The 12,181-nt window shown below is 44.9% G+C and overlaps 1 protein-coding gene across 2 annotated transcripts in view; it reads right to left on the bottom strand.

Moving 5' to 3' along the window:
* Positions 1-7,608: 7,608 nt before the first annotated feature.
* ELOVL2 (ELOVL fatty acid elongase 2) overlaps positions 7,609-12,181 on the bottom strand; it is a 49,280-nt gene continuing 44,707 nt past the window's right edge. For both annotated transcript variants that reach the window (XM_072945680.1, XM_072945679.1), the window contains exons 6-8: positions 10,232-10,356; positions 9,622-9,756; positions 7,609-7,752 (exon numbers count right to left, since the gene is read on the bottom strand). In XM_072945680.1, coding sequence (XP_072801781.1) covers positions 7,627-7,752; positions 9,622-9,756; positions 10,232-10,356 — 386 coding nt within the window. In that variant the 3' untranslated portion in view covers positions 7,609-7,626. The remainder of the gene's footprint in view (positions 7,753-9,621; positions 9,757-10,231; positions 10,357-12,181) is intronic.

Here is a 12,181-nt window from a genome sequence, read left to right as displayed (position 1 = left end):
CCACGCCAGCAGCGACTTTCTGCTTTGTGCTCATTCACTCCAAATGGAATTCCTGAGACCTGCCAAGCTGGAATAGACTATAAATATGTTGGTAGTTTGTCCATTTGTTTACACAAGTCAACCTTTTGTATTAAATTTGGTCAGAAAATCGGAAGTTCAGGATGTTTAGCAACTTGGAGTGATGTTGCCCTTTTTTTTTTTTTTGATGATTTGTGAAAGTAAAATTGATTTCTGTTTGAGAATTCAAGTTATCTGCGGGTGGGGAAACCTTAGCATCTGTATATGTACTGCTTGGTGTTTCTCTTTAAGGGAGAACTAATTGAAATGTGATGCAAATCGCTCAGGTGAAAATGGTGGTGTGTTTCGAAATAGTTGTCCTTTCATTTGATCTGCAGATACTCAGTTTCTCTGGCACTTTAACAAAAGTACCAACTTTGGCAGAGGAGAAATAGTCATCTTTTGATAATTACTAAATGCCCGAATAAAGTCCGAGTGCATAAAGTTGTGCATACAGTCGAGTGAATTTATTTTAGGAAAATGAAACAACGCAAGTTGAGGCTGTCGACAAAAAAGTTTTCTTCATGATTGGATAAGTTCAGCTAGACTGTAGACTGAAATGAGCTTATCCATTATAATTTAGTAAGTTTCATAATATGACTTATTTATTTATAGTTTAATCTGCCTAAAACAATCCTTACAACTCCCATTTGTCATCGTTTTTCTTTAGAATTTTTTAATGAGCTCTATTTTTAGTATATTGTTGTAGGCTTTGCAGAGTATAAGAGCACTTACTTAATTAATTTCATTTTTCGATACGATTAACATTTAAATCGGTAGACTGTGAGTAAAGCAGGTTCCCATCCGTAAAGGGGGTGGGCCTCATCCAATCAGTTGAAGGCCCTAAGAGCAAAGGCTGAGGTTGCTGGAAGAAACAGTTCTGTTTCAAGACTGCGGCATAGAAGCCCATCCTGCAGATTTCACAGTTGCCAGCTCCCACAATTTTGTGAGTCTAGTGTTTGAAATAAACATTTTCTTCTCTCTCTCTTTATAATTTATGTATAAAAATATGTATATCAAGGTATGTCTATCTGTATCTGTCCTACTGGTTCTCTTTCTCTGGAGAAGCCTCACTGATACAGGGTGTGTCTAAGCCAGTGTAGCTGAGGCCTGTCCCAGGAGCCTAAGGAATGAAGTGTGTGTGTGTGTGTGTGTGTGTGTGTGTGTGTGTGTTTGGAGGGGGAGGCAGGGAGTCAGAGTGGTTAGACTATATGGGCAACAGGTATCAGTGAGTTCAAAATTTTGATGCTTTTCAGAAACTAATAAGTTAATTAAAGCAAAAAATCTCCAGGATGGAAAAACTCCGCTTTGCCTTGGGTCGAGAAGGGCTGGAAAGCCCGTCTCCACGTGGTCTGGGATCTGTCGAGTAGGAGGCCCAGCTGCACTTGGTCAGGCTCTTACTTTCCTGCTCATTTAATGGTTTGATTCTTGCATTTATGGTCTGGTCATGCTTACTGACCAGATAATAGAGGAGCCAACGCCGCCTGGGTTCCAGAGGACTGGTCGCTTCCGGCTGAAGCCCCTTCACTGGGAATTCAGGTGAGCTGGGAGCGTGCCTTTCAGTTTTCTCACTGGGTCACTGGATTTCTTTGTGTGTCACCAGCATTTCTGATTTTTATGATGGGACATGGTGGCTTGGTAGTGTTTCAGCTAGACTGGGCTGAATGCATTTCCCAGGACCCCTGCTCCTGCCGCTTTCTGGTGAGAGCGGGTCACAGAGCGAGTCTAGTGGTAGGTTTGAGGGGCAGAGTAGCAGGACTGCCATCCTGTGGTGCATGCGCTCTGTTGCGGGTCTGCGGACTCACCTCTGATGGGGGCCTGCAGCCGCTCTGCCTTCCCCTGGTCCTGTCACCTCCTCCTCCTCCTGGGCCAGGCGTGTGTGTGTGTGTATGTGTGTGTGTGTGTCGCTGTGACACGGGCCAGGCACGGGCATCGCTCTGTGACACGGGCCCTGGCTCCTGCAGCACACCCTCATCACCCAGGTCAGAGGCATGTGGGCTGACAGGGTATCGGTCTGTCCTCGTGGGCTCCGGTGCACGGCTTGCTCTCGGTCCTCCCCACGCTGGATCCCTCCTCCCTTCCCGACTGCCTGCCCTGCGGACTTCATCCTCCAACATCTGACCCAAGGACTGCAGCCTTCCGGAGGCTGCTGTCACTCCCACAGCTGTGTAAGGTCAAGTCCAGGAAGGATGAAGGTGGGCCTCTCCTAGCGGCTCTGCTCCTCGGATTGGACCCTAATACACAGTGCAGTGGTTTTTCGTTATCAAAAGGAGAAAAGACTTCAGGTATACTCCGAAAGTGTGATGAGTCACGCTGAGTGATGTTGTTTTCATCGTCTTTGTCATTCTTCTCAAGCCAAGAATAGTAGAATGGTGTCGTGAGCTGAATCAGGACTGAATAGTGGTCTTGGCATTCAAATTCAGTTCCCCCTGTAAGTGAGGGGAGACCAAACCCTGGTGGGTTTAACAGCACAGACAGCACATTCTTGCCCTGTTTTGTGATAACCCCGGTTTTCCCTCTAGGTGACCACTGGACGTGAGCTTTTTGAGCCAAAGCCTTGTCTGATTTCTGCACCACTTTATTCCAGACCCTGGTGCTGTGGCTGACACTTGGGGGGCACTCGAGACAGTGCCGACTCCCCTCGGTGTTTAACCTCTGGACTTTCCTTGGGCAAAGTTCCCTCCTCCTCTCTCTGGAGAATTCCTCATCCATCAAACGAAGACATTGTCTCTTTAGGAAAGTTTGCTTGGTAAGCTGTTTTCCTTCTTTCTTTTTTTTTTTTTAATCGATTGTTTCTCCCTCTACTTGACCAGGTATCTCATCGGAGTCCCTTCTGTATCTGAAGTGATTAATAAGCAGCATTGGAAAGGCAGAGTTAATGAATTTTTCAATTGAACATTACTATTTCCAGAGTTTCTCAAAGCTCATAGGATTACACAAGCCTTAAAAAAAAAAGCTAGCACTACATGGACTGTCTTTGGTAGAGTGCTTACATCTTTCAGGGAAATTTTCAATTTGTGATACTTACCACTAGTGCCACAGCCAACAGGAATATTAAGTTCATTTCCTTGAAAGTATCTGACATCAGTCCAAGCAAAACTGTGTAGAATTTTTCCTTTTGTTGTTCAGCGCTTGGGAGTCACAAATTTAAATGCCTTCGGGGGTCAGTGAGGTTAACAGGCCGAGTGTAAAAGGGTGAGTGTTGGTAACTGGCCAACACGAGTGCACAGGCCAGGCCCCATTGGAAGGTTACAGACCGCGGTGCGTGCAAATGCCAGGGTTCGTGCCAGAGCTTGGCGAGGGCGAGCCCTGAGGGTGGCTGCAGCACCCCCGTGTCCCTCACCCCCGCTGCCAACAGGCTTCAGATGGTGTGATGGGCTCCCAGGGGCTTGCTCGCAAGCGCCACACTGGCCGCAGTTACAAAGTGCTCCACGAGGGTATGGGTTTCAGCCTGACTTGTCCTCTTGGTGTTTGTTCTCCCAGCGTTCCCTGAGCGCAGTTTCTCGAGACAGAAAAATGACCTACAAATCAATAGCCTTTCCTTTTTTCCCCCATGACTGAAATGTCTTACCGAAGGTCAAGGGGTTTCTTAGGTGAGTGTGGTCGAGGTGTTGTGAGAGTGTTTATTTCTCTGCCTGCCCTGGAGTAGAACTCTTCTGTGATATGAACATACTTTGATTTTGAATAAAGCCTAAATAAATAATTTAAGTAGCAAAAAATAATTTCAGAAGCCATAAAAACTTACCGAATTGTCCTCTATACAGGGTAACTAAGAACTTATTTAGGTAAAGCTTTATCCTGTTTAAGCAGCTTCTAATTTGCAGTAACAGGATGCCTTCATGAACTGGTTCTACTCGTTTAAAATAATGAAATCGCAGCAGGTGACAGGGAGGCTCTTCCGCCCCGACTCAGTTAATTTTCCCCTCTGCAGGGCCACCTCCCACCCCCTCTTCCCCTGCCCTCATCCTGTTACTAGCCAGGACTTTAAACAACTTCATAAGAAGACTCTGAGCAAATCTTCTGTAGCACTTTTGGATCTGTGTTTTGTTCTCCTTAACATCACATGAAAACTTACTCCCTACACTGACACCATGGCCGTGTCTGTGATGTGCCCCACGACCTTTCGGCTCTCCCAGCCTTCCCTGTGGTCCAGCCTCTGCTCGCCTCCCATCTCCTGAGCCACAGGGGCCTCCTGTCTTCTGGCCTCCACCGGGGGAGAGTCGGAGCTTCAGAGCATCCCACCACGTTGTTCACGCCTAGTCTAGTCTCATCAACCAATCCAGTGCTCGTCCCGGGTTATCCCGCACAGCACTTTGTTACAACTTTTCTATCCTCTGCTTATCTAATTGGTCTTAAAGTTTTCTTATGAATGGCCATTTTCTGAAGTTGTTTAACTTGGTATATAAATACTATGTAAAGGTGACTGTTACATAGAAGCCCATGGCTTATTGGAATGAAGAGTTAAATATCTAAAATTAATTGCTAAGATAGCACTTTATTGTTAAAAAAATTCCTGAGTAACAGATTATTTGGGATAGCATATAGAACACATGTGAACTTCTTTGAACCAAATAAGAATCACAACATGCTTTATTTTAGTGTAAAAATTAATTTATTATACAACAATCATACAGAATGCTTTTTATCTACAAAGAAAAATGGTTTCTCTTGCTTCCTTGGCCACCCCAATCATGATGCAATGTTCTTAAGATTTAAGTACTTTCAAAGGAAAACCGAAAAAGTGATATCCTTATTTTCCAAATAAAGACGTCCCCGGAAACATCAAAAACTGCTGTGTACCTGTCGGAAAGCACCAGACTGGTCCCTTACAAAGTGCTGTCCTGCCCATCACAGTAGATAGCATTTTGCCTTAAAAAATACTTCTCTGATGGGACTGAGGAGGACCTTTCCCCCAATATGCCCAAACAGTTCAGTATATAATTTTGATGGGTTGAAAATTTCCATATGTAATTCCATTAAGTGAACATTCTGTTAGTTTAAAAAACTAGGGAATTAACAGATATGGTTACAATATTCATTTAAATGTTTGCATTCCTAAGAGCAAGAGGAAGTTTATTGGGGGGGGGCATTTTCTTTTTTTTTAAACAAATTATACAATATTTTTTACAATTATGCTCTAAGGAAAATCACATTAAAAATAAACATTTTGTTTAAAGTTGTAACACTTCACGACAGATGAAAATATTGACCTGATTCAATTTTTGTGGCTAAGAATGCCTAGCTATGTATTTTTACCAGCCCTCGAATGGTTTAAGGCTGTATGTGTGTTAAGCTCCTCTAGAATTAAAGACCAGGTTGGAAATAAGCGTCCTGGGACCTCTAACTAAGCTGAGCTTGCAAGTGTAACTGCCCGAGGTTCTCCCTTTGATCAGAGAGGATTCCAGCTGCCTGGCTTTCTCATTCTGCTGAAGGATGCTTCCCTGCCTGCTGCGTGGACATGAAGCCCATCGAAGCGTCCCAGACTGCAGGTATGATGCTGAGTGCTGAGACTAGGGCCTCGTGGATGACTGGGAACACGGTGGATGCAGTGGCTGACCAGTGATGTCTCTCTTCTCAGTCTCTTTTTTACCTGCAGTGCACTTTAAGGACTGATCTTAGTTCCTGTTTGAGACCTAAAACCGAACAGAGTCCACTTGCTCCAAGGGGCTTCTTTCTCAGTCCCACTCGGGTTTTGTCAGAGGCTCGGTAACAGTCGTGCTCGAAGCGAGCCCTTGTTTTACAGGGAGTTTCCGGGAGAGAAGGATACTTACAAGTGAAGGGATGGAGGTGGGGCCGAGCACCTAGAGCAAGTCAGTTTTAGAAAATAATTTAGAAAAATAGATCCACAAGTAAGTGGGCATTAGACAGAAGATGTCTGTTCGGTAGAAACAGATCAGCGGGTAGAGGAGGGGTCTGACAGGGCACGAGGCCCTCACCGTGAAGACGGGACTAAGGTCGGTCACCTTTCCCAGCAGCCGGGATCGCGAGCAGCGTTTACGGGGAGCAGAAGTTGGAAAAGTCAGTGTAGTCAGTGTCAGTGTACGTGTCAGAGCAGAAGTGTGTTTCTTCCTGTTTAAAAGTAACTTAAAAACTAAAGCTCAGGAAAAAAAAAAAACTAATGGCCCCCAAAGGACAGAGTGGCTCCCAGACTGTCATCTGCTGGGCGATGGCGAAAAGCCTGATGTCAATGTTGTGACCTAAGAACTTCTTACATTAAGGGAGGAAAGAAGATAAAGCGTCAGAGTTGGCAAATCTTGCTTTACAGGGTATATATAGGTAGTGATTTTATAGGGTATAAACCTTCATCAGATCTTGACGAAATATCCTCAGTTTCCATTCTTGGTCTAGTGTCATAGTAAACAGCGGTACCCCCTAGGAGGAAGGTGATGGCCAGGACTGGCATCCTCTCCCCTCACTTGTCTCCCCAGAGCGGGGAGAGGACGTGCTGAGCGCGCCGGCCTGGGGCTCAGAGCCGGAGACTTTCCATGGTCCTCTTTCTCTTCCTGTTTTCAAAAACTTAACCTGAGAAGAGTAATCGGGTACTTGGGGATAGTATCACGAGTAGACTCATAAACTGTTGGCCAACTCAGTGTCTACTTTGCCCCCACTGCTCTGTTAATTCTGATTTATAAATACTCCAATGGCATATCATTCTAAGGCACAAGGCCAACTGGACTCGAGTCCTTGCTCAGGAAGGAAGTGGGCGACTAAATTCAGATCCTGCTTCTAAAGCTGAGCATCAGGTCCATCTGTATCCTGACCTAGGGCGCCTGGACACGGGAGGTGGACATGAGTGTGTAAATAATTAAGGAAACCAGATGAAAACTGAGGAACTACTCCTGTCCAAAGCCCCTGAGCTATGAGGGTTTGGCAGAGGATTTTTCTTCAAAATAAAAAATGTTCATTTCTTAAAAAAAAAAAAAAACAACCGAACTTTATTACCATGTCACTAAGCTGAGAATTAGGAGTAGCTGTGGAACTTTGACAGACCCCTCTCTGGAGTCAGACTCCCAAGAGCAGAGCCCTGCTGGGTCTTCCATTTGTCATTCCATTTTGAGATTTTCTGGGGTTGATTCCTAAAGGTCCAAATGGACTGATTCCTTCATGTACTGACAATTATTGCTTAATACAGATTAGGGCATACCCTGTATTTAGAAGATAATTAACACTTTGTTTTCAACATTTTAATCAGAACAAAACTCTCACTTCTTAGTTGAAGGCTCGCTGTGGAAACCACTGATCCAGGTGTCCAGCTTTGTGCATAAGGCGTTATAGAGACCGTTTCTGGTGAGGGGCTAAGTGTGAGCGGGAAGGAGCGAGAAGTTGCACCGGTTCTGAGGTCTACGGAGTTGTCGCCTCAATGCTGGCGGAAGCATTCAGTTAACAGAGTAACCTAATAGCAATATATTAATACATCCCGGATACAAATGATTTATAAACTCAAAAAGAAATTAGTTCATGCTAAAACATATATATATATATATATGTATATATATATATAACTTTCAATTCAGTCTTTGCTTTAAAACAAGCGAATCTGTTAGGCGCATGTGCTTTCTTACTCAACGTTTATTGTACTTTCTTGTTTATTACTCCGTTTGTCGCAGTCAAGTAGGCTTTGGAAAAACCATTCTTAACTTCTTTCCCTGCAGGTGGCTCCTCCATGTCTGTCTTCGCTGGCTTTTTTCGGTATGTCTGGATGTAGTCACGTCGATGAGAAAAAGAGAAAAGGATTCTAAGACCTTGTTCATCATATGACATACAGTCTAAATAAAACAATGCATGATTTTCTTGGGTACTGAACTTTCTGCCCAAGATTTCTTGTTTGTGATGATAGTTTTTAAGCTTCTGGTTAAAAGTAAAGGGTAAAACCAAAACAAATGCACGCATGCCAATGAAAAGCTGTTTCTCCTGCTCTCCATCAGGTCAGTATTCATGCAGTATGATTTATGGGATTAGCAGTCAAGGTATTCTGTATTAGTTGCTTACTTGGAAAGAATGTAATTTTTTGGAGTTTTCTGAAGTTAAGGTACGAGTGACACACGTTAGTTCAGGGGCGCACCATGGTTTGACGTTTGCATACACCGAAACGATCGCAGTAAGTCTAGTTCACCATCTGCCACCACAGTTAACAGAATTTCCTCGTCATGAGATCTCTTCAGACCTAATCTCTTAGCAGCTTTCAAATATGCAGTTTTTGCATAATAATGAATCATTATTCACTAAAGTCACCATGCTGCACATATTACATCCCCGTGACTTATTTAAGGCTATAATTTTTAAAAAATACAATTCACGTGAAAAAGTGCTACTATTTTAAAAGTCCTAGTGCCTGGGATTCTGGGTGGATGTGTGCTTTGGCATATCCTATTGGCATATTCCTATTCTAACAAAACACCTGACCTCATTTTAACTTTTTTTTTTTAAAGCACTAGTATCAACAAGCGTGAAGGCTAAAAGCACACACACTCAGCTTCACTAGGGCCCCCACTCAAACCACCTGGTGTGGGGCCACAGCTCTGAGGGCCCAGGCCCCCTGCTGGACTGCCGTGTCCCAAGTGTCCACCCCCACCCCCGCCACGACTCCCTTAGCCTCCCTGCAACATTCAGCATTTCTTTCTTTTTTTGTTGTTGGCTTTGTTTGGTTCTATCAGTGGTTATTTCTTTAGAGATTCTCAAAGGAAACTTTTATCTCTTACAGAAGACAAAGCCTTGCCAGTCCAATTTCAGAAACACAAGTGCTGAAAAGCTGTCAGAAGTTCTGTTCCCACAGTTGTACTCTGTCTAAAACCAGCAAATGCAAACTAAAAAAGTCAGCAAGCACGTGTTTGTCTGAAGAAGAAGAAAATAGTTGAATACAATTCCAAAAATACAGTTTTGAATAAACTTCTCATTTTTTCTCACGAAGCGCTCTTTCCCCAGCCCACAAAGGAGAGTAGTTCGCTGCCACCTGAGGCCTGTGCTGGTCCTGCTGCCGTCAGCTCTTACATAACAGAGTCGCTGTCGAGTGGCATTTTGAAGCTCTCTTCCATTTAAATTGTTGGTTGAAAAGAAAATGACACTTAAAAAGTCAGCGTGACCTTTCCACACTGGTTTGCCTTAAATTTTTTTTTTCCAAATGAACAGTGAGTATCCAACAATGCAGTAGCTGATATGGAAACGGTTTAATATTAAGTTCATTTAGCCTGTGTTTTCCTCCATTCCTACAAATTTCCTGGACCTGTGTTACTATACACAGGGTTTAACTGTCAGAGGCCAGACTTCGGCAGCAGGTGCAAATACGTGACTCAGATGCAGAGTACTTCTGGTGAAGCTTGCTAAGCTTGTGTTGGAACCCATGTTTCACAGAACGCCCGCCAGGCCATCAGCGGCCATCGTCCTCTGAGGACGACGACTCGGGGAGGGGAGTTAGGAATGCAAGTTCCCCTTAGTACTCTGTGGACCTCTGTTACTTGAATTTGTCCAGGAGCACGTGCTGCCGTAACATTTAGTTAGTAACGTGAAACACACAATGCAAAGCGCAGAGCCTGAGACCGTGCCGTGGCCTGTTTCTGTTTCACTCACCTGCACGTAGAAGTTTAAGAACAGGATGACCAGGGTGAGCATGTAAGAGGACTGGAAGATGAGGCAGCCCAAGGGGAAGCCGCAGGGTCTGACGACGGCGCTCATGGTGTGCGTGATGGTGAGCACGAACTGCACCTGCGGGGACAGGGCACCGCGCTGAGGCACCGGCCGGGGACACCACCCTGCGCATCATATGCTTAGCACTCAACCCCTCTTCCCCCCTAAATCTCACAGTCATGAAACAGAAGGCTGAAGCAGCCCACTACTCTATCCAGAAATGCTGTTTGCAGTTCTGTTAGGAACTGTATATAATTGTACCATTATTAATTTTCTCCTTGAAAAATCCCAGTTGAAATCAGTTAGATAAAAATGCTGTCACAGACATTAATTTTTAAAGCATTCATCTACATTTCAGAGCGAGGAGTAAGCTAGCTGCGACCCAAAGGACGTTTTAACACACAAGGTCTCACGCTTACAAGGCAACATTTTGAGAGAACAGGCCTCCTCATCCCAGGAGAGCTCTGACGTCTGGGCCGGGGTTCCTGCCCCCCCCCACCCCGTGGGAACATGCAGACTCTCCACGCGGAGCGCTGACCACGGGTTAACGTACCAGCTGGGCCTGCGTGAGGTACTTCTTCCACCAGAGGTACTTGTGCATGGAGGGAAACACAGAGAGGCCGTAGTAGGAGTACATTAGAATGTGGATGAAACTGTTCAGCGTGGGTCCAAAGAAACCTAGAAAAGTACAGTATGGAAAATTACTGTTCTTCTAGAAAGGAGGACTGTTCACTCTTCATCCAGTGCTGTTCCTCCCGTACATCGTTACTGAAAATGAGTAACAAATACGGCGCTAACAGTTCACACTGGTGAATTCACCCCAGTTATCGTGCCATTTTCCCGGGACTCAGCGGAAGTCCCCTAAACAGAAGACTGGACGGGGCAGTTTTCTGGTCAGGGTGCCAACCAAACAGGTCGTTCCTGACCTGCAAAGGTTCTGCTGTCTCCGTCATCCTTATCAGCTAATCAGGGAGAAAACGAAACGTTAGCCTAAAGGCAGCAGAATTTTGAGAGACCAAGTGTCTCTGCTGTGGCTAAACCTTTGCGCCCCTGTGACTGTGGGAAGAGCGCCTCGAGTACATGGCTGAACAGCGCACTAGAGGGTTGAGGAAAACGTATTGCTGTTCTTAATTAGGTGAATAAAGTCTACTTGAAAGGGACCTCAAACCAGGAGATGCTGGGGAGGTGAGGGAAGGTCCAGCAGGAGGCGGCGAGGCGGGCCCGGGAGACTTCCCCAGGAGCTGGACCACCTCATGCACTCCCGGGACAAGGACTATAAAATCCAGTTTCAGGATATTTGCTGTGCTATGCTGTGCCATGGCAGTCCTCTGGTCCCTGCTGTCACCTTCATGAAAGCTTCTGTCATTAACATGGGTGAACTGTATTTCAGGAAGCCAAGGAGCAAGGTGGGGCTCAGATCTATGCTGGGTCAACTAAGGGTTGAAAGGACTGAGCTGCAAGAGGTGAGATGTCGGAAACGCAAACGGAGCTGGCTGTTATGAGTACGTGCATCAATGTATGAAGTGCGTAGGACGGAGCCCAGCACAGACTGCGTGCTCTGTGTCAGCTTGGGATCCAGGTGGCTGGTCTCTGAGCTTTCAATCCGAGGGAGAAGAGACAGGCTGAGCAGCTAGCCGACACCTGTTAGCTGTGCCCCTCCCGTTGGACACGTCACTTTGACTTTGCACATTTCCGTTCTCTGGAAAATGAGTGCAATTACTGCTTAAGGTCGTGACAGGAGTAAATGAGAATATACGTAAACTAAAAGGCACTGCACAGTGTTCTGGATGTTGGTTAATCAACTCTCCTGCCTGGCTTCCCAGTCCTGGATTAGTGATCTGGATAGATCAGCGCAAATCAACGAGTAAGAAACAAGAGGAACACCGTCATGAATCTAGCAAGTCCTTAAACGCTGGCTGGAATACTTTGTCAAGGTGGAGAATTTATGTGAACACACAAGTGTAGTTTTAGAGTATCAGGCAGCATAGTATCAGTGACATTTCTTTACCAACCTGAGTTTTCATTTCTATCAACTAATAAAAAAATAAATAGTTGCTTATAGTTTTTCTTTATGATAGTCTAGACTGAGTAGGAATCGTCACACACAGAATCCCTGTGGCTGAAACACCATGTCTTTACACAGTGATCATTTAAGACTGACTTTTAGATGCTTTAGTGGTTTGTAAATGAAGCTGCTGATCATCACTTAAAGTTCTTAACCTTGATGACTGTCCTTTGGTGTTGATTATAGTCAGTATATTGATCACAGTGTAAGTCTATTACAGTCTTAATAACTAAACTCCAACCGGAGCCTGTCGGGCTAGGAGAGTGTCACAGCATCTCCTTCTGCCCACTGCACCCCTAGCAATTTCCCTTCTTCGCCCTGTAGTTTAAATTTGCATCTTCACAGTCACTGATGTCTCCCAGATACCCTGGGGTTTTTAAAAATATCTCTACAAGATGCTAAATCGTAGGACAAAAGAATTTTGAATTAAGTTTTAAC

This window comes from Vicugna pacos, chromosome 20 (genome assembly GCF_048564905.1).
Source record: "Vicugna pacos chromosome 20, VicPac4, whole genome shotgun sequence".
Lineage (NCBI taxonomy): Eukaryota > Metazoa > Chordata > Mammalia > Artiodactyla > Camelidae > Vicugna > Vicugna pacos.
This window is presented reverse-complemented; position numbering and strand designations above follow the sequence as displayed.